General features: G+C 62.1%; 2 protein-coding genes across 2 annotated transcripts in view; one reads left to right on the top strand and one right to left on the bottom strand.

Moving 5' to 3' along the window:
* Nucleotides 1–224: 224 nt before the first annotated feature.
* Nucleotides 225–8,773, top strand: NACAD (NAC alpha domain containing; the record flags this gene model as incomplete). The annotated part of the gene is made up of 9 exons (XM_082479750.1): nucleotides 225–303; nucleotides 2,460–6,188; nucleotides 6,895–7,122; nucleotides 7,234–7,322; nucleotides 7,403–7,486; nucleotides 7,938–8,084; nucleotides 8,183–8,314; nucleotides 8,433–8,555; nucleotides 8,700–8,773. 9 exons carry the CDS (start codon nucleotides 225–227, stop codon nucleotides 8,712–8,714), a joined length of 4,626 nt encoding a protein of 1,541 aa, XP_082335876.1. The 3' UTR covers nucleotides 8,715–8,773.
* A 2,671-nt stretch (nucleotides 8,774–11,444) lies between these two features.
* The window catches only part of CCM2 (CCM2 scaffold protein), a 42,909-nt gene continuing 33,709 nt past the window's right edge, over nucleotides 11,445–20,644 (bottom strand). Inside the window, exons 5-10 of the mRNA XM_082479983.1 lie at nucleotides 19,881–20,017; nucleotides 18,635–18,770; nucleotides 17,429–17,486; nucleotides 15,491–15,629; nucleotides 14,619–14,757; nucleotides 11,445–12,157 (exon numbers count right to left, since the gene is read on the bottom strand). Coding sequence (XP_082336109.1) covers nucleotides 11,877–12,157; nucleotides 14,619–14,757; nucleotides 15,491–15,629; nucleotides 17,429–17,486; nucleotides 18,635–18,770; nucleotides 19,881–20,017 — 890 coding nt within the window. The 3' untranslated portion in view covers nucleotides 11,445–11,876. The remainder of the gene's footprint in view (nucleotides 12,158–14,618; nucleotides 14,758–15,490; nucleotides 15,630–17,428; nucleotides 17,487–18,634; nucleotides 18,771–19,880; nucleotides 20,018–20,644) is intronic.

Here is a 20,644-nt window from a genome sequence, read left to right as displayed (position 1 = left end):
CCAACAGGAGAAGGGAAAAAAAAAAAAAAAGGGAAAAAAAAAATCCTGCTGACATCATCTGGGATGACGGGGCTGATCCCGCTGGCGGCCCCCCCGCCGGAGCCCCACTAATGCTCCGCTTCTCCCGGCGCAGCCGCCTTCGCCCAGCCCGAGCCCGGAGTGCCGGCGGGTGACGGGGTGGCAGGCGGCCGCCCAGGCCGGCCGGCCGGGCTCCTGGCATGGCCATGCCCGGAGAATCGATCCCAACTCAAGGGTTGGGGGGATTGGAGAAGGAAAACGGAATGCCGGAGGGATCGGAGGCAGGTGAGGCCGAGGGGAGGCCGCGGGGATGCGGGATGGAAGGATGGAGAGATGGGGGAAGAAGGGATGGAAGGATGGAGAGATGGGGGATGCAGGGATGGAGGATGGAAGGAGGAAGGATGGAAGGACGGAGGGATGTGGGATGGAGGACAGAGGGATGGAGGACAGAGGACACAGGGCTGGCAGCCGGCACCGCCAAGGGGCTCCGGTACCGGTTCTCCCCCCCGGAACGAGGCAGGAGGTGACTTTGGGGACACCACCCCCATCACCCCTGTGCACCCCGCACCAGGACCGGGGGTTTTGAGGGGGGTCTCGGCACCCCCAGGGAGGCTCAGCCTCCCCCCAGCCCCATCCCACACTCCCCCCCAGGGACCACCGGGTGGGGAAACTGAGGCACGGGGCAGCGCAGAGCTGCGGCCCAAGGTCACCCTGTGCAGGTGTCCCCAAGGGCTGGGGACAGCTGGGGGGGTCCCCCCGGTACTGTCGTCGTCCCCCCCCCCCCCCAAACCAGTGCCACCCCCATCCCAGTGCCTCAGTTTCCCCTTGGAGCAGGTCCGGAGGGGGGGGATGACTCACCCAAAAAAGGGGGTGAGGGTCCGGTTTGTGCGGGGGGGTGGGTCAGGGCTCCCCCTCCGGGGGGGGGTGGGGTGGGGGGTGTAGTGTCCCCATAGCAGGTGGGAACTGGGGGAACCCCAAAACACTGGTGGGAGGGGTCCCGGCCGGGCAGCAGTGGGGAAGGGCAGGGTTAAGGGGATGCCCCCCCCTCAAATGGCACGGGGGGGGGGGGGGGGAGGGGGGGCACAGCCCCAGCGACCCCCTGGGGAGCCGCCGCCACCCCCCCGCCCCCAATTAACCCTTTAAGGGCCCCCAGAACACAGGGGGACCCCAGCAATGACCTTTCCCAGACACTTTTTTTGGGGGGGGAGGGGAGGGGGGCAGGCAGCTGCCTGCTAAATACTCAGGTGAGGCCCCACCCCCCCTTCCCAGCAGCCTCTGCGGCCCTGCCCCTCCCCCCTCCCCCCCCCCTCCCCCCTATAAAGCCCCCGGGGGGGGCACATGGGGCTCTGCTGGGTTTGGTGCTGGAGGTGGGTCTGGGCTGTTTCTGCCCCATGGACGTGTCCTCGGGGGTTCCAGGTAATGGGGGGGGGGAGGTTGGGGTGCCCATGAGGTGGGGAGGGGGCTGCACCCTCCCTCCCCCCCCCCTCAAACTGGGAAATGGGGGGGGCTGAGCACCCCCAAACTCAGTGCATGGGTGAGCATAAAGCCCCCTGCAGCAGGGATGCTCCGGGGGAGGGGTGGGGGGTGTGGAATGTTGGGTGTTCCCCCCATGGAGAGGGTCCCTTTTGCTTGGGGGCACCTGGGTTTGTTCCTCCCCCCTCCACCAGTGCAGAGTTTTGGGGTGTCCATGAGGTGGGGAGGGGGTTGCACCCACTTAACCCCCTCAAGTCTGGGAAGGGGGGGGGGGGGGGGGGGGGGGCTGAGCACTCCAAAACTCAGTGCATGGGTGGGCATAAAGCCCTCTGCAGCAGGGATGCTCCATGGGGGGGGTGGGGGGGGGTGGTGGTGGAATGTGGGGTGTCCCTCTGTAGAGGGGTCCCCATTGCCTGGAGATGCCTATGTTTGCCCCCCCCCCCCCCCCCCCCCAGTGGAGCTTTGGGGTGTCCATGAGGTGGGGAGTGGGCTGCACCCACTTAACCCCTCCCCCCCCAGTCTGGGAAGTGGGGGGGGGGCTGAGCACCCCCAAACTCAGTGCATGGGTGGGCATAAAGCCCCCTGCAGCAGGGATGCTCCATGGGGGGGGGGGGGGTGGGCTTTGCTGGGGGGGGGGAAATGTGGGGTGCCCCCCTTTCCCATAGAGGGGTCCCCCTTGTTTGGGGAGACCTGGGTCTGCCCCCCCCCCTCCCCCAATGCAGCTCCATCCTTCTCCCCTTAGAGAGGGGTTGGGGTATCTTTGTCGTGTGTCCCCCCCCCCCCCAAACCCTGTTGACCCCCCCACATCCTCTGGGTGGGGGTCACCCTTTTCTCCCACCCCTGGGGGGTGTGTGGGGGGGTGTGACACCAGCCTGGCGGCGTCCCCCCCCACCCCCCATGGCAGCACCCAGGGGGTCCTACGACACTGAGTGTGTGTGTGGGGGGGGGTGTCTCCCTTCTCTCCGCAGCCCCCCTGCCCGCCACGGCCCCCCCGCCGATGCCCACCAAGGAGGAGGCTCGCCCGCAGCCCGAGGGGGCCAGCTGCGACCCCGGCCCCCCCGCCGCCGCCCCCCTGGACACCCGCATCGTCATGGGCGAGGAGACCCGCTCCCCCGCCGCCCCCCCTGAGCTGCGGGGGGGTCCCGCCGTGCCTTGTCCCTTCCCCGCTCCCACCAAAGACCCCCCCCACCGCCAAGCGGCCGAGCACGCCCCCGCCAGACCCCCCGCCGCCACCCTGGACCCCGATCTCTTCTTCACGGCCCCCTCCACCCCGGTTCGGGTCGGGGGGTCCCGGCTGCTGCCACCCCCCCCTGAGGAGCAGACGGATGGGGAGAGTGAGGGGCTCTGCTCCCCCCCGACCTCCCCCTCCGGCTCCTACATGACGGCCGAGGGGGGCAGCTGGGGGTCCTCCGGCACCGCCAGCACCTCCCCGTCCTGTTCCCCCAACCTGGTGGCCGAGGCCGAAGCCATGGCGGTGGCCGAGGCCGAAGATATGGCCGAGGAGGAGGAGGATGAGGAAGCCATGGTGGAGGCCGAAGCCATGGCGGCGCTGCCCATGGATCCCCCGGCCTTCACCCCGCCGTCTCCTGAGGAGGATGATGAGGAGGAAGATGGGCCTTTTGCCCCGCCGGGGGTTGAGGATGAGGATGATGGGCAGACGCCGGAGGAAGAGGAGGATGAGGATGAGGAGGAGTGGGGGGTATCGGAGGACACGGGGCTGATCCCAGCGGCGCTGCTGCCCTTCCGCGGCAGCCTGCTCTTCCAGGCCGAGGCGGTGGAGATCGCCCCGCTGCCCCCCGGCACGGCCCCGCTGCCCCTCTCCGCCCCAGAGGAGGATGAGGAGGAAGAGGATGAGGAAGAAGAAGAAGAGGAGGAGGAGGAGGAGGAGGGCGGCAGCACCTCGGCCTCCTTTCTCCGCTCGCTGTCCGAGACCTCCATCACCGAGGGGGTGGACGAGTCCTTCGCCTTCCGCGACGACACCTCCGCCTCCTCCGACTCGGCCGCTTACGACGGCGAGGAGGACGAGCGGCTCTACGGCACCGAACGCCATGCCGTGGGGGCTGAGGGGGCCACCACCGCTGCCGTGCCCCCCGCCACCGAGACCTCCGGGGATGGCGGCATCGAGCTCCACCTTCACGCCGGGATGGCGCCGACCGGCTCTGCCTCACCGGAGGGGTCCCCCCGGCACCGCCACGGCGAGGAGCCGGGGACCGGCATGGAGCATCTCGGTGCTGAGAGGATGGAGCAGGGGAGGCAGGAGCGGGATGGCAGCGAGACCCCACCGGCACCCTCTGGAGAAGACGGCATGGAGCCGGATGGCGAGACCTTCCTCACCTCCTCCTCTTCCTCCTCAGAGCCGGAAGAGGCCACAGCCCTGGAGGTCGATGTCCCACAGGAGCCAGATGCTGTCCTGGGGGGGTGTCCCCCACCAGAGCCCCACCAGCTCCCGGAGGAGGTGATGGCGATGGCGGGTGCCGAGGAGGAGCCGGCAGTGAAGGATGATTCCGGCATGGCAGCGCCGGGAGAGGGGCCTGGCACAGAGCTGGTGGCAACTGGCAGTGTCCTGCAGCCCCCTGGGCTCTGCTCTGGGGAGCCCAGGGACCCCCAGACTGATGGGCTCGGGGGGGACAGTGTGACACCGGCCAATGGGGAGCCCCAGGGCAGCCATGGGAGTGATGGTGATGATGATGGTGACAGTGACCATGAGCTTGGCGCCGTGAGAATGGGAAGCACCGAGCCAGCAGCCACCGATGGCCATGATGAGTTGGCCACCGCGGCCACCGACCTGGTGCCATCAGTGACGCCGAGCCCACCGGCCACCGCGGCCACCGACCTGGTGCCATCGGTGACGCCGAGCCCACTGGCCACCAACCTGGTGCCATCGGTGATGCCGAGCCCACCGGCCACTGTGGCCATTGACCTGGTGCCATCAGTGATGCCGAGCCCACCGGCCACCGCAGCCACCGACCCGGTGCCGTCGGTGACGCCGAGCCCACCGGCCACCGACCTGGTGCCATCGGTGACGCCAAGCCCACTGACCACTGCAGCCACTGACCTGGTGCCATCGGTGACGTCGAGCCCACCGGCCACCGACCTGGTGCCATCAGTGACGCCAAGCCCACTGACCACTGCAGCCACCAACCTGGTGTCATCGGTGACGTCGAGCCCACCGGCCACCGACCTGGTGCCATCAGTGACGCCAAGCCCACTGACCACTGCAGCCACCGACCTGGTGCCATCGGTGACGTCGAGCCCACCGGCCACCGACCTGGTGCCATCGGTGACGTCGAGCCCACCGGCCACCGACCTGGTGCCATCGGTGACGCCGAGCCCACTGGCCACTGTGGCCACCGACCTGGTGCCATCGGTGACGCCGAGCCCACTGGCCACTGTGGCCACCGACCTGGTGCCATCGGTGATGCCGAGCCCACCGGCCACCGTGGCCACCAACTTGGTGCCATCAGTGACACCCAGCCTGCCGGCCAATGACCCGGAGCCATCGATGTCACCCAGCCCACCGGATGAGCTGGACACCACGGCCACTGACCTGGCACCATCAGTGCCACCCAACCCGCCAGATGGCATCACGGCACTGTCCCCAGAACCACCACGGGAGGTGTCCCCCTGCGACACCCAGGAGCTGGCCGACGGGGTGGCCTCCACCAGCGCGTCCCCGGAACCAGCAGCGACTGTGTGTCCCACGGGGACGACGGCGCCGGGGATGATGGCGTGTCCCCCCGGGGATGCCGGCGAAGCCCCCGAGGAGTGGGACGCCGCCACCACCGCCTCCTCCGAGGAATCGTCCCCGGAGCTGCTGGAGACCTCCCGCTCCCGCACTGACTCCAGCTTCTTCACCGCCCCCGAGGACAGCGCGGGGGAGATGGCCGCCCCCCCCAGACCCCCGTCTTCAGACGAAGAAGAGGAGGAGGAGGAGGACGCCGCCCGTCGCTGCCTGGCCCTCTGCCTGCCCCCCTCGCCCCCCGCCGTCCCCCCTTTGCTCTTCACCGCCTCGGAGCGGGAGGTGTACGTGGGGGTCCCCCCGGCCCCCCTCGAACTGCTCCAACCACCCGGTGCCTTTTCGGAGAGCGGGGTGGCCTGGGAGGACCGCCAACGGGTCACCGCCATGTTACGGGGCTCCTTCGGGGACCTGCCGGCCCCCCGTCACCTCCCCAGGTCCCCGGAGCCCCCCGAGGTGCCGGCAGAGCCCCCGCAGGGCCCCCCCGGGGATGGGGGGACGGAGGAGCCCGTGGCCCCCCATGAGCCCCCGACCCCTCGGCCGGACCATGAGACTGCTGGGGACACCGATGCCAAAGTCTCGGGGGTGGGCGGCCCCCCAAGTGCCCCCAGCGAACCCCCGGCGCCCCCCCAGCAGCAGGAGGAAGAGGAGGCGATGGCGGGGGCCGCATCCAGCCCCCAGCCTGCTCCGGCTGCCCGTCAAGGGGGGGATGCTCAGCCAGAGCCCCCCCCGGAGCCGGCTGGGGAAGCAGCACCCCAAACCTCCCCCAGCCCCCCACCGCCGCCGGCCCCCTGCCCTCTGCTCCCCAAACTCAGCCAAGTGCCTCCTCTCGCCGCCGTTGCGCCATCACCGCCGCCATCGCCCGGCCCGGATCAGGCCCGCGGCCCCCAGGACACCTCAGGGCTCCCCGCCGGCGAGGAGCGTCCGTCTGTCCTGCCGCCCTCCAGGAAGCACCTCGAGGGTAAGAGAGACCCCCCCCACACCCATCGCCGTGGGGTGTCGAGGGGGACCAGGGTGGGCATCGCGTCCATGGGGGGGGGTGCCCTTTTGGGGGTCCCAGGGTGGGTAACGGGGGTGGGCAGACTGGGTTCAACCCCATGGAGGGATTTTTGGGGGTACCACCAGCTCAGCTCCCCCCCACCCCCACAGCCACCCACCACTGCCATGGGGTATCATGTGGGACCAGGGTGGGCATCACCCATGGGGGGGCACTGGGGGTCCCCTTTGGGGGGGGTCCCAGAGTGGGCACTGGGGGTGAGTGGGCTGGGCTCAACCTGATGGAGGGATTTTTGGGGGGCACCACCAGCTTAGCCCCCCCTTGCCCCCACCACCATGGGGTATCACATGGTACCAGGGTGGGCATCGCCTGTGGTGGGGTACTGGGGGGCCCCTTTGGGGGGTCTCAGGGTGGGCACTGGGGGTGAGTGGGCTGGGTTCAACCTGATGGAGGGATTTTTGGGGGGTATCAGCAACTCAGCCCCCCCCCCCCCCCGTGGGGTATTGCGTGGGATCAGGGTGAGCATTGCTGGGTACCACCTACGGTGAGATGCTGGGGGTCCCCTTTGGGGGGTCCCAGGGTGGGCACTGGCTGGGTTCAACCCCTGGGAGAGGATTTTGGGGTGGTCACCACCAGCTTAACACCCCTCCACCCCACCCCCCCCCTACAGCCCCCCAGCCCTCCCCGCGCAAGGAGAAGGAGAGCCGGGGGAGGCAGGCGGGGACGGGCGGCCGGGGCCCCCCCCGGGGGTCTCTACAGTCGGAGTCGAGTTCCTCCAGCGAGGCGGATGCTCCGTACCCCTGTCCCGAAATCCAGCGCCTGCGGGAAGCCACCGGCATCGCCCTGCGCCAGGACAAGCAGCCCCCGGCCCCCCGCCGCTGCGAGGCCAACCATAAAGGTGTGTGTGTAGGGTGTAAAAAATCCCTGGGAGGGGCTCCTCCAATATTTTGGGGGTGGGGTGGGGTCGGAGGGATGCCCATCTCCATCCCACCCCTCTGCTTGGCCGTAGGGTCGTGTAACGAGTCGGAGAGTAACGACGAGTCCATCCCTGAGCTGGAGGAGCCCGAGGGCTCAGAGCCACCGCCGGCCCAGACCCAGGTGGGGTGGGGTTGTTTTTTTTGGGGGGGGTGATGGGGTGGGGTGGGCTGCCCTCACCCCCCCCACCCCGTCTCCGGCAGGCGCAGCTCACCCACTCGCTGGGCACCGGGGAGGAGACGGTCAGCAAGGCGAAGCAGAGCCGGAGCGAGAAGAAGGCCAGAAAGGTGGGATGTGACATCCCCCCCGGGTGGGGTTGGGGGTCCCCGGGTGGGTTTTTAGGGTCCCAACATGGAGTTGGGAGTCCTCCATGGGAGTGGGTTCCGCATGGCAGGGTTTATGGGGGGGGTTAGATGGGCTTGGGGGAGAAATTAGGAGAGGGAATGGGTCAGCCCTGGGGTGTTGGGGGACTCTGGGGAGGTCTCCGGGGCGGGGGGGTCTCTATGTCATGCTGGGGTGTCCCAGCACTGGGGTGGGGGGTGATGTGGGGTCCCCCGCTCTGGGGAGGCTCAGCCTGGCCGTGCTTGGGGACAGCATTGTCCCACATCCTTAGTTTCGCTGTTGTCTCAGGGGTTTGGGGGGGTGCTGGAGCCCCCACCTTGGCTCTGGGTGTCATGATGCCAGACAGGGGGACATTGGGTCACCTTGTGTGTCATTCGCCCCCCCCCCCCCCCCCAGGCCATGTCCAAGCTGGGGCTGCGGCAGATCCACGGTGTCACCCGCATCACCATCCGCAAGTCCAAGAACATCCTCTTTGTCATCACCAAACCCGACGTCTTCAAGAGTCCCGCGTCCGACATCTACATCGTCTTCGGGGAAGCCAAGGTGATGGGGGGAGGAGAGAGAAGAGAGGTCTCGGGGGTGGGTCCCATCCTTGGTGGCCCTTGGAGACAACTGGGTGACCCCGTGTCCCCTCCCCGCAGATCGAGGACCTGTCACAACAAGTGCACAAGGCGGCGGCGGAGAAGTTCAAGGTGCCGATGGAGCACTCCCCCCTCATCACGGAGACGGCGCCCACCCTCACCATTAAGGAGGAGAGCGAGGAGGAGGAGGAGGTGGGTACTGGAGAAGGGATGGGGTGGGGAGGGACCCCCCCCAGTGTCCCAGGGGACGTTGGGGACAGGTCCGTGCCATGGTGGGGGTGGTGACGGTGGTGTCCCCCACCCTTCACAGGTGGATGAGACAGGGCTGGAGGTGAGGGACATCGAGCTGGTGATGGCCCAAGCCAACGTCTCGCGCCCCAAAGCCGTGCGGGCGCTTCGGCACAACAACAATGACATCGTCAACGCCATCATGGTGAGTGGCCAGGGCAGGGCGGGGGGGGGGGCAGAAGCTGCAAACTGGGGTACCCCCCCACCTCCCAGCATGAACTGGGGGTGCAAACCCCCCTCCTGGGGTGCTGTGGGGGGTCCCTGACCCTCTACTCTCTCTCTTCCGCAGGAGCTGACCATGTAGCGGCCGGGGGGTGTCCCGGCCCCCCCCCCTGTATAGATGCACAGTTATTCCCACACTTGCCCCCCCCCTCTTCCCCCCCGCCGCCATCCTTCCTCTAGACCCCCCCATACTCCTCCTCCGCGTCTGTAACGCTCAATAAATGGCCTCATGTATCACTTGGATCGCACACCGCCTCCCGGCGTGGTGATTTTGGGGGGGTTGGGCTGCCCCATGGCTCTCCCCAGCCCCATATCTCAGAGGAGTCTGTCCCTGGGGGAGGGGGGGGGAGGGGGGGTTCAGGGCACCCCCATTTCCAGCAGTGGGATGGGGGGTGAGTGGCTGTCACGTAGAAGACACACACCCCGGCTCGGTGTTTTTTGGGGGGCACATGGTGCTGGATGGGGGCGGCAGAGTCCCGGGATGCTCCTGAAGCCATCAGGGCTTTGCCCCTCCCCCCCCCCCCTTGCTAATTTGGAGGTGTTTAACGAAGGTGAGCGAGGGCCTTTAGCGAGGAGACAAACCACCGTCGGGCGCAGGATTATATTTACCTGTAAGAAATAGTCCGTACAAAAATCATACGTACACCGCCGCCACCCCACCCCGTGTCCCCCGGTGCCACCAGGGCTGGGGACACTCCAGCAATGGGGACAGAGAGGGGGGAGAACCCCCCACCCCACCCCCCCCCGCTGCCATCTACTCGCTCCCCCGGAGGGTTATTTCCAGAATTAAATCCCATTTCCCACCGAAGTATTAAAAAAAAAAAAAAAAAAAAAAAAAAAAAAAAAAAACCCACCATGAGCTGTTACAGCTTCTGTTTATAGCGCTCCGTATACAATTGTGTCAAAAAATAGGGCTTTTTCTTTTTTTTTTTTTTAAATTCCAAATTTCCTTAAGTCTTTAATGACTTCAACATCCACATGTGCAATTTGATTATTTAATTTATTTATTTTTTTTTAATCTGTAAATCATAAAAAGGCACTGAGAAAGTACCCCCCGGCTCCGAGTATTCCCAGCCCTGGAGCTGTGCCGCTGCTTCCCGGCCTTAAGGACGAGGAAAAATCATCTTTGTCCCCAGCTCCCGAGGACCCCGGAGGTGGGACCCCCCCCACACCTCCCTGTCCCTCGGTGGACGGCAAAAACATGTGCCGGGAGGAGGAAACCTCGAGCGTCTCCACGGCTTCTTCCAAGGGACAATGCTCTCCAGGATGGCTGGGACTGGGGGGGACACACAGACCCTTTTGGGGACCCCCCCCACCCCATTCCGTGCTGGAATTCCAGTTCTCAGCCTGGGGACTGGAAGGGAATGGCTGTGGGAGGAGGCACACGTTGTCCCCAACCCCTGTCCCCTGGTACGGGGGTGACGCAGCTGTGTGCACCCCGGGAAGTCCAGGGGAAGGTGGGATGGGGGCTGTGGGGACCCCCCTCCCCGGGAGCAATAGTCGGGGGGATGTCACCACCCCGATCCCAACCGAAAGCGCTGTGGGTCGGCGGCTCCGTGCAGGATCGTACCGAGGGCCGGCGGCTGCGATCCCGGGAAAAGCAGGTAAGGAACAGCGGGAGCAACGGGGCCGGGGAGGGAGAGGATGGTGGGATGAAGGCTGCTGTCTGCCTGGGGTGGCAGCCAGAGGAGACACCAGTAAAGGGTAATGGTTAACTGGGGAGGAGTGGGGGGGGAGCTGGAGGACGGTCCCAGGGGGCTGCGAGAGGGGTTAAAGGCACTGGGGGGTGGGCTTTGGGGACAAACCGGGGGCTGCATGTGACCTAAACCTGCAGGACAAAGAGCAGAGGGATGCGCAGGAGGAGGTGGGATCCCCCCAAAAAACTGCTGAGCCAGCATCTTGCCCCCCCCCCCCCCCCCCCCCCCCCCCCCCCCCCCCCCAGCACCACCACAGCTGGCACCGAGGACCCTGCCAGAGCCACCCATGGGTACCGGAGACCCCGGCTGACCCCCGAGGTGCTGCCCCATCCCTCCTCCAGCCCCAAACTTCCTCCCAGTTCTGGCTCCAGGATAACTGGGGACCCCCCTGCCCCCCCAAAATCTTCTCTGGTGCCCCCCCACAAGTGGCATTTCACCCATGGGGCCCAGCCAGCGCCTCCCTCTGGGCGGGAGCACTCCTCTGGGAGGGGATACAGATCTTTTTTTTTAAAAAAAATAAGTGTGTATTTATAACTATATGTTAAAATATATACAACATGTACACCACCCCCTGTTGTCGTCCGTCTGTGTTGTTCGCCCCCCCCCCCCCCCCCCCCCCCCCCCAAAAACCTTCCTAATGGGGGTCCTGGGTGGGTTCTGTTGTCCCAGTGGTGGCCCTGGGGGACAGCACGGTCCCCAAGGAGACCCGGTAGCCACCCCATGACCTCCTGCCAGCACCACGGGTGCTGGGGGGGGACTGTAGGGGTCCCCCAGACTTTGGGGGGGGGGGAGGAATGTGTGGGGCAAATCCTTGTGCTCGGCAGGCTGGCGTGTGGGAGGGAGATGCCCTGGCAGCCGCCTCCCCTGTGCCAGTGGGCACGTACGAGCCCGCTGGCAAGTAAACCGGCATCTGTGTACCCCCACACACCCCTCCTTATCCCTGGGGCCCCCCCGGCTATTCCTGAGCAGGGCCGGGGTGGGGGGGCACACACGGGGTTCGCAGGCCGGGCTGCAGCAGCACAAGCACAAAGCCGTCGACGTCGGCCGCCACCGCAGCTTCTCCCGTGGGTCTGGAGCCAAACGGTTTGGACACCACAGACAATAGGTTTAAATAATTCACATTGTGGTAAACTTCATTCAAAAACAGGAGGAGGAGGAGGAGGAAGAAGAGAGCAGTTACAATAAGGATACCATGTGCAAAACTGTAAACCAGGCAGAGGGTTGTAGCCGACTTGTCTCCCCGCTGGCCGCGTCGGCAAAACCAAAGCAGGGACGGCTGCGGGTTGGGGTCCTCCACCGCAGCGGGCCGGCGTGGTGAGAAGGCACCGGCCGCCTGCCAAGGGCCACTTGGAGCCGTTAACGAGGATGGGAGAGTAATTACATCCTGCTCGAGCCCCAAAAACCTCTTCCAGAACGATGCTCAGGATACAGGCACCGCTGCGGGGTGTCTCCAAGAGGGTGGGAGGGCACCGGAGCGAGCTCCTGTCTCCGGCACAGGGAGCTGCCAGGGCTGTCCTTCCTCCCCCGCCCCCCCCCAGGGCTCGCTCTCAGGAGGAATCGCGGTCCATGCTGCACCCCAGGGCTTCGATGTCGTTGCTGATGTGTGAGATCATTCGGTCCCACTCGTCCTCCTCCGAAGGGACGGATTGGTCATCCGAGCTGCCGGCAGCGCCGTTGCCGTTGGTGGTGGAATTGGAGGTGGTGCTGAGCGTCCGCCTGTACCTCCCGAAACTGTCTGTGATGATGCCCCGGCCGTCCTTCACCCCGATGGTCTCCAGAAAGTTCTCAAAGTGTTGACTGTCCTTCTCGGGGATGAAGGGGCGAAGACCTGGATCAGGGAAGAAAACGCGAAGACGAAACTGTTAGCGGCGGCGTGTGTTTCGTACAGCGCAGGTGAGACACCCGGGAGAGGTTTCCCCATGGATTTGCACAGCTGCCTGAAGTTCTCCAGGGCTTCCGAGCCCTCCGGCAGAGCCTGGCTGCAACGTCACGACCCAGCTCCCCAAAACCACGCAGGGCTCAGCAACGAGCCTGTTTTGGGGGGAGGGATAAGGACCACTGGAGTCTCTGGCTTGTGGCCACATCTCCCACCCCTGAGAAGTGCAGCCGTTGGCCACTGAGGACAAAGTCCTGAGGGGGATTTTTGTCCTCATGGGATGACCGTCTTCTCCTGCAAAGCAGAGATGGTCATCGGGATGCAGGTTAGGCAGACTGCTAATTATCCTTTTGGGATTTAAAGTAACTAACTCATTTTTCTTTGTAATTAGAGGTAGGGTGAGAGTCCTCAAGAACAAGTGCTTAAACTATCTCAATGTTTCCCCCTCCAGATGGGACCAATCCTGCTCCAGCTGCAATCGCCAGGCTGAGCATCGTCTCTCTCCCTACTCCCACCACAGTGCAGGTCCTTACTGGCCAAAAATGAGTTGTGTGTCCCCGATTCCCATAATCAGTCCCAGCTTTAGGGCTACAGTCACTGCCCACACTTCTGGGTACTCAAAGAACGGTTGGACTCGATCTTAAAAGGTCTTTTCCGACGTAAGTGATTCTAAAAACTGGAAGAAAAGCCTTTACAGGAGGTTTCCAGCGTAGCCTGAGCCTGGGCAGAGGCTTTGCTGCTCCTCACCTCTCCGTCTCGTGCCGCCCACCCCCTTCAAACCCGCGGGGGGAGCAGCCAGCGCTCAGCCCCACTCTGCGCCGGGAGCGCCGGGCACCCCTGCGACCGCCCCGGCTGGGAAAAGCAAGTCGCATCTGCTTTTCGGTGACACGCAGCCGCTATAGAGTCACCTTCCCAGCACGGCGACCTCGCTGGTGGACCGGCTTCGGCAGCAGTGATGTTAAAAGCGAACCGGTTGCGTGCGCACCGCCGAAAGAAAGCGCCTTTGTGCTGGCGGAGGCGCGCGGCTGCGCTGCTGGATGCCCAGGACAAAGGAAAGAGAAGTCGGCTGCCGGGAGAGGGTGAAAACGCAAGGCACCGCTTTTCAGCGCCAACAGGGATCTCCCCTTCGGTCCCTGCGCTGTTGGAAAGTCCCCTCCGGCGCCGGCTCAGGGCTCAGCTTGAGCCTGGGTCTGCCCCAGGGCTGGAGCAGAGAGGTCAGGTCCACGGGCTCCTGTCCCAACCCCAAATTCAGATTATTAAAGCCAAAATGAATGCATGGAGTTCGAGCAGGAGGGACTTCAAGAGCCCCAGAGGCTCTCCGCCGCTGTTTAATAAAGGGGAAGGAAAGGGTCCTGTTAGAAGAGAATCAGGGGACAGAATCGGTTTGGTTGGAAGAGACCTTTAAGATAGAATCATAGAATGGTTCAGGTTGGAAGGGACCTTGAAGACCACCTTGTTCCACCTCTCTGCCCTGGGCAGGGACACCTTCCCCCCCAGTCCAGGTTGCTCCAAGCCCCGTCCAACTCGGCCTTGACCACCTCCAGGGATGGGGCAGCCACAGCTTCTCTGGGCAACCTGCGCCAGGGGCTCACCACCCTCAAAGTGAAAAATTTCCTCCTAATATCTAATCTAAATCTCCCCTCTTCCACTTTGAAGCCGTTCCGCCTCATCCTGTCACCACCTGCACTTGCAAGAAGTCCCTCCCCAGCTCTCCCGGAGCCCCTTTAGGCACTGGAAGGGGCTCGAAGGTCTCCCCGGAGCCTTCTCTTCTCCAGGCTGAACAACCCCAGCCTGTCAAGATCATCAAGTCCAACCCATCAACCCAGCACTGCTGAGGTACCACTGAACCGCGTCCCTCAGCACCACATCTACACATCCTTTCAATACCTCCAGGGATAGTGACCCTGGGATTGTTCCCCTGCCAGGAGATGCACACCCTCCCTCCAGGACTGCGAAGTCCCCTCCAGGGAGTGCAGGTTCCATACGCCCGGATGAATGACACATCCAACACCAGAATGGCCTGGTCAAGGAGCAGAACCCTCTCTCTTACTACCAGCAGTCGTGGAAAAACCTGGTGTCTGGTCTGGAGGAGGTACCCAGGCTCCCTCTGCAGTCAGGAGGGAGAGGTGAACATCTCCAGGGATGACCAAGGCTCTGAGGTGGTGGGCTGAGCCAGATGGACCCAGCTGCCCTCAGGAAAGAGGCATCTCCAAAGGAGAGATGGATTGGGATGTTGCTCCTTGCTTGGTGATGCCCGGAGGAGTCTTTGTGCCACCCACACCCGCCCCTTTACCACCTCACATCCCATCAGGTGTCGAAGGTCCGCGTGTCAGTGATGGGCACGTCACAACCAATGCCGGCTCTCACCCTCCGGTCGGTCATCCAGGATGGATCCCTGGCAGGTGACACTCACCTAAGAGGAGGAACTTTCTGCTGTCCCCGTAGAGCTGCTTCAAGTTGATGCAGAATTCGTGGATCGAAGCCCCGTTGCGATACTCGTGCAGGAGCATTGCAAACTGCTGGATCTCTTGGGAAGAGAGTTTTGTTCGGAGCTGAGGAAGAGAAGCACACCATAAACGGCACTTATTTTTTTTTAGGAGGAAGAAATGATGGGAAGCCTGGGAACGGCATTTACCGGGTTTATTGCTGTTTGACAAGAGCTGCGGGAATGAACCAGCTCATCCCGACGGAAAAGCAGGACAGGCTGGTGCAACCCGCCGTGAAGCTGGCAGCTTTCAAACGGGGACACGCTGTGAGCGTACGCAGGGACCGTGACTCATGAAGCGACGGACCCGGCACGCTGGGGATGGTGTGACATGCACTGACACGGTGAGAGGGGACGAGGTGATCCCGCAGGAGAAGGATGCGAGCCCACGTTCGGATGTCGTGAGGCTTCCGAGCACAGGTTGGTAGGAGGGGAGGTTTAGGTTGGATATTAGGAAAAATTTCTTCATGCAAAGGGTTGTGAAGCACTGGCAGAGGCTGCCCAGGGCAGTGGTGGAGTCGCCATCCCTGGGGGTATTTAAAAGACGGGCAGACGTGATGCTGAGTGACATGGGTTAGTGGTGGGCTTGGCAGTGCTGGGGTAATGGTTGGACTTGATGATCTTAAAGGTCTTTTCCAACCTAAATGGTTCTATGAGAAAGAGGAAGATGGGACACTCCTACACCAGCACAGGTTCGTGTTCTGCACACTGAGGTGACGATCCCAATTCCTAAGAGCATTCAAACACCTTAAAGGGAAGAAAACGCCTCCACCCTGTCCTGCAACCCACGGGCACCCTACCGTCATCATATAGTCCTGGAGCAGCTCTGTCGCCGTGGTGCTCAGCTCGCTCTCGCTGACGGTCTTGATGTGTGGAGACTGTTGCGTGGAGAAGGACGAGGGGGAGTTGTCACCTGCATCCAAGGTTTCTGGAAAAGAACTGAAAAGCAAACACATCGTGAGTCCTCCAGAGCTCCTCGGGCACCTTCTGCGGGGCCGTCGGTGCATGGGAGAGCCTGGAAGGGTGGAGAGGCAGGAGGAGACGCGCTCTCTCTGCAGCTCTCTTCTGCTCCCGAGGGCGTCTGAAGGCTCCCACAGCACAGAGGACTTGGAACTACATTGGTTTGGTGACCCACTGAAAATTAAGCCCCACGCGGGCATCGACCCCCTCCAACTACTTTCTCATTTTGGAACAGTGTGCAGAAAAATTTCAAACCACCTTATTTTGGTGTTAAATGTGAAATTTTCAAATAGCATCAGTCAATTTTAAACAACTGGTTTGTGCGTCAGGTTTTCAGCCCACAAACCCTATCAACGTTTTCATGGAACCACGGAGTTTCAGAGTTGGAAGGGACCTCTAGAGATCATCCAGCCCCACTCCCCTGCCAAAGCAGGATTGCCCAGAGCACATCCCTCAGGACTGCATCCAGGCGGGGCTTGAAAATCTCTGGAGAAGGGGACTCCACCACCTCCCTGGGCAGCCTGTGCCCGTGCTCTGTCACCCGAACCGTAAAGAAGTGTTTCCGTGTGTTTGAACGGAACTTCCTACGTTCCAACTTGTGCCCATTGCCCCTCATCCTGTCACTGGGAACCACTGAGAAGAGCCTGGCTCCATCCTCCTTCAACCCACCCTTTAGATACTTGTACGCCATAATAAGGTCTCCCCTCAGCCTTCTCTTCTCCAGGCTGAAGAGTCCCAGTGCCCTCAGCCTTTCCTCATACGGGAGATGCTCCGATCCCTTCATCATCTTAGTTGCCCTTTGCTGGACTCGATCCAGCAGTTCCCTGTCCCTCTTGAACTGGGGAGCCCAGAACTGGACACAGTATTCCAGTTGTGGCCTCACCAGTGCAGAGTAGAGGGGGAGAATGACCTCCCTCGACCTACTGGCCGCACTCTTCCCTATGCAGCCCAGGATTCCATTGGCCTTTTTAGCAACAAGGGCACATTGCTGGGCCATGGATAATTTACTGTCTACCACGACCCCCAGATCCTTCTCCTCCAAGCTGCTTCCCAGCAGGTCCGCCCCTAACCTGTACTGGTGCTTTGCATTCTTCCTCCCCAGGTGCAGGACCTTGCACTTGCTTTTGTTGAACCTCATTAGGTTCTTCTCTGCCCAGCTCTCCAGTCTGTCCAGGTCATGCTGGATGGCAGCACGGCCCTCTGGGGTGTCAGCCACCCCTCCCAGTTTGGTATCATCAGCAAACTTGCTGAGGATACACTCCGTCCCCTCATCCAGGTCATTAATTAATATATTACACAAAATTGGACCAAGTATTGACCCCTGGGGGACACCACTGCTTACAGGCCCCCAACCAGACTCTGCGCCGCTGATCACAACCCTCTGAGTTCTGTCCCGTTTTCAGTCGTCACCAATTCAGGAAGGCAAAAACGTTTCTAAAACGAAGGGGTTTAGGGAAAACATTTCTCCCAACTCCAGCTGGACTTCACCAAGGGCAAAGCAGCCGGGCGAGCGCTGCAGCCCCGGCTTTGCTGACCCGGGGGGACCGCACACACGTTGCGTACGTGACCTTTTCTGGAAACGGGCGGAAGCAGGGACCACGGCACCGCCCGTGGACAGTAAAAAAAAAGACCCGTCCAATGTTTCAGCCAGACTGAGCAGAAGCTTTTCGATGTGCAGACCGCAGCGGTTCCTGCTCCGGGGGGCTTTAAACCCGGCAGCGACGCTGCACTAATAAGCCCGAGCGCTGAGCGAGCTCAGCGTACCGCGTTCAACTTACAAAGTGCTTGCTTCCGTTTCGTAAGATTCCTTAACGTCCACTTTTGTAGATGAGTCGTCTGCAAGGAAAACATTCGAGACACGGAGTTTGAGAGGCAGAAACTCGGGGCTTTTCTTTCCCAGCCCGCGACCTTACACAAACACACTGATTTCCGACGCGGCTTTCGCAGCTGGAAGGGGAGAGGCAGCAGGGCTGGGGCCGAGGCGGTGCGGAGCAGTGCTGTGTCACGACTGGATACAGACTCAGCAGAGATGCAGAGCCGCAGAGAGATTGCTTTATTAAGTGCCTGCACCCACCAGGTACCGAGAAACAAAAATTACGGGGGACAAGGAGGATGGCTGACGTCCCGCAGCCCAGCTAGTGAAACACCTGCCGGCAGGAGATAGCCCTCGTGTCCTTCCAACTCACAGATAATTAAAGCAGAGGAGGGATTTTTTCCAAATACCCTGCAGGAGGGAAGCCACCAAGGTGGCTCTGCCCTCAGACGGTGGCAGGAGGAGAGGGGACAGACATTGGTGAAGATGGGGAGAGACCAGAAAGCCACCAGCATCCTGGGCTGCATCCCCCGCAGCGTGGCCAGCAGGGCCAGGGGGGGATTGTGCCCCTCTGCTGCGCTCTGCTCTGCTCTGGGGAGACCCCCCCGCAGTGCTGCCTCCAGCTCGGGGGCCTCAGCGCAGGAGAGACATGGAGCTGGTGGAGCGGGGCCAGAGGAGGCCCCGGAGCTGCTGGGAGGGCTGGAGCCCCTCTGCTGGGAGGACAGTCTGGGAGAGGTGGGGGGGTTCAGCCTGGAGAAGAGAAGGCTCCGCGGAGACCTGAGAGCCCCTTCCAGTGCCTAAAGGGGCTCCAGGAGAGCTGGGGGGGGACTCTGGATGAGGGAGGGGAGCCATGGGATGAGGGGGAATGGCTTTACACTGGAAGAGGGGAGATTGAGATGAGATCTGAGGAAGAAATTCTTGGCTGTGCGGGCGGTGAGCCCCTGGCGCAGGTTGCCCCGAGAAGCTGTGGCTGCCCCATCCCTGGAGGTGTTCAAGGCCAGGTTGGATGGGGCTTGGAGCAACCTGGGCTGGTGGGAGGTGTCCCTGCCCAGGGCAGGGGGGTGCAATGAGATGGTCTTTAAGGTCCCTTCCAACCTAAACCATTTGAGGATTCCACATCCCTCAGAAAGGCCCAGTAAGAAAGAGGCAGACAGGGAGAGCACGGACTTACCGCTGTGTAAGGACATGTGCCGCGTCGGTGTGGACGCCCCATCAAATATTGCTCTGTCCAAGAAGTCTATCGTGGACTCAGTGTAAACAATCTGGAAGACTTGGCTGAGAAGTGAGCACAGCTCCTCGGCAGTCACCTGGGGAAGGAGCAAAGAAAGGCTGGTGCAAGGCAGAAGACTGCAGTGGCTTTTCTCTTCGTCTCCCTACGGTGGTCACACCATGTGGGACAGTGGTGTGCTGTATCTGTCCTCCCAGCAAGGACACGGAACCCACTTGTCCAAGATTCAGGACACTGCCAGACCGACAGGGTCTCCAGGGCTGGAGGTGACAAACCTTGAATCTCGTTGCTACCTCCCGCTGTCCCCTTGGGCTTCTCCTTGATTCTAGAGGAGACAAACTCCTGAGATATATCACCTCCTCGTACCGCCAAAGAAGCATCCCAGCCCTTTCAATCAGCCAGTCCCAAGCAATAGGAGATCGGATGCTCTGTCACCAACTCACAGCTATCAATTAGCACCCAGGTATCACGCCGATGCTCTGTCCTACTCCTCAGGTTCAGCTCCCTGAGATTTTGGCTACAGAACCTACATCCCAAATAGGTGCAGGCACCCCAGAGAGCGTTAGAGCTGAAAACAAGGCAAGAAAAACTCTACCCTGAAGGAAAAGGGTTCCTGCTGCAGAAGTAGGAGCACACAGCCCGAGATCAAAATCTCTGGATTCAGATACCGGATGAAACAAATTTCCAGGTCAGCATCAAGAAAATGCCCCAGTTAGCAAAATCCTATTGTGGGAGAGATTCAGTTGTCTTCACAGATTTCCTGCTGCTGGAGAAAGCTCTGGGCAGCAGACACCACCACCACCACCAAGGGAAAACCATCTTCCGATACCTTCTCGTGTCCAAAACAGATCCTGGGACTGGGGCAGGGATGAGGTTTACTCCTCCATGTAGCATCTCGTTTGCCAGCAAAGCTCAACCCACACCCTGCAGTCTTAAAACTGGGCCTATGTGTGTCACACAACTGGGCTTATCTGGTCACGTAACAGAAGGGGACGCTTGGGGAGGGCAAGATGAGGCCACCCTGGGGCTCGTGGCTCTCCAGCACCAACCTGAAAGGTTGTGCCTACCCCGGTCTAAGGGCCAGAAAACCTCCCAGCAATCCCAGTGCCAGAGTCATCGCAATCAGAGAGTGACTCTGGAGGCAACCCCAACGTGGGACAGAGTTTTAATCGAGTGTTTTGAGTCTTACTTTGTTCTCCGTAGCCAGGACCACCAAGCAACAAGCTTCAACGGGAACCACCCCGCTCTCAGACAGCGAGCCCGAGGTAAGGGCTTTGGAGCTCTCGGCGCAGAGACTCTGGCTCGGGGAAATCCCGGGATCCTGAGCTGAGAAAGAGAGAAGTCGTGATGGGAAAGGTCGAGGCAGGAAGGGAATCAGGGAATTTTCAGAGTTGGAAGGGACCTCTAGAGATCATCCAGCCCCACTCCCCTGCCAAAGCAGGATCGCCCAGAGCACATCCCTCAGGACTGCATCCAGGCGGGGCTTGAAAATCTCCGGAGAAGGGGACTCCACCACCTCCCTGGGCAGCCTGTGCCCGTGCTCTGTCACCCGAACCGTAAAGAAGTGTTTCCGTGTATTTGAACAGAACTTCCTGTGTTCCAACTTGTGCCCATTGCCCCTCGTCCTGTCACTGGGAACCATTGAAAAGAGCCTGGCTCCATCCTCCTCCAACCCACCCTTGAGATACTTGTACGCCATAATAAGGTCTCCCCTCAGCCTTCTCTTCTCCAGGCTGAAGAGTCCCAGCGCTCTCAGCCTTTCCTCATACGGGAGATGCTCCGATCCCTTCATCATCTTAGTTGCCCTTTGCTGGACTCGCTCCAGCAGTTCCCTGTCCCTCTTGAACCGGGGAGCCCAGAACTGGACACAGTGTTCCAGTTGCGGCCTCACCAGTGCAGAGTAGAGGGGGAGAATGACCTCCTTTGACATGCTGGTCACACTCTTCCCTATGC

Source organism: Vanellus vanellus (genome assembly GCF_965231255.1).
Source record: "Vanellus vanellus genome assembly, chromosome: 2".
Lineage (NCBI taxonomy): Eukaryota > Metazoa > Chordata > Aves > Charadriiformes > Charadriidae > Vanellus > Vanellus vanellus.
This window is presented reverse-complemented; position numbering and strand designations above follow the sequence as displayed.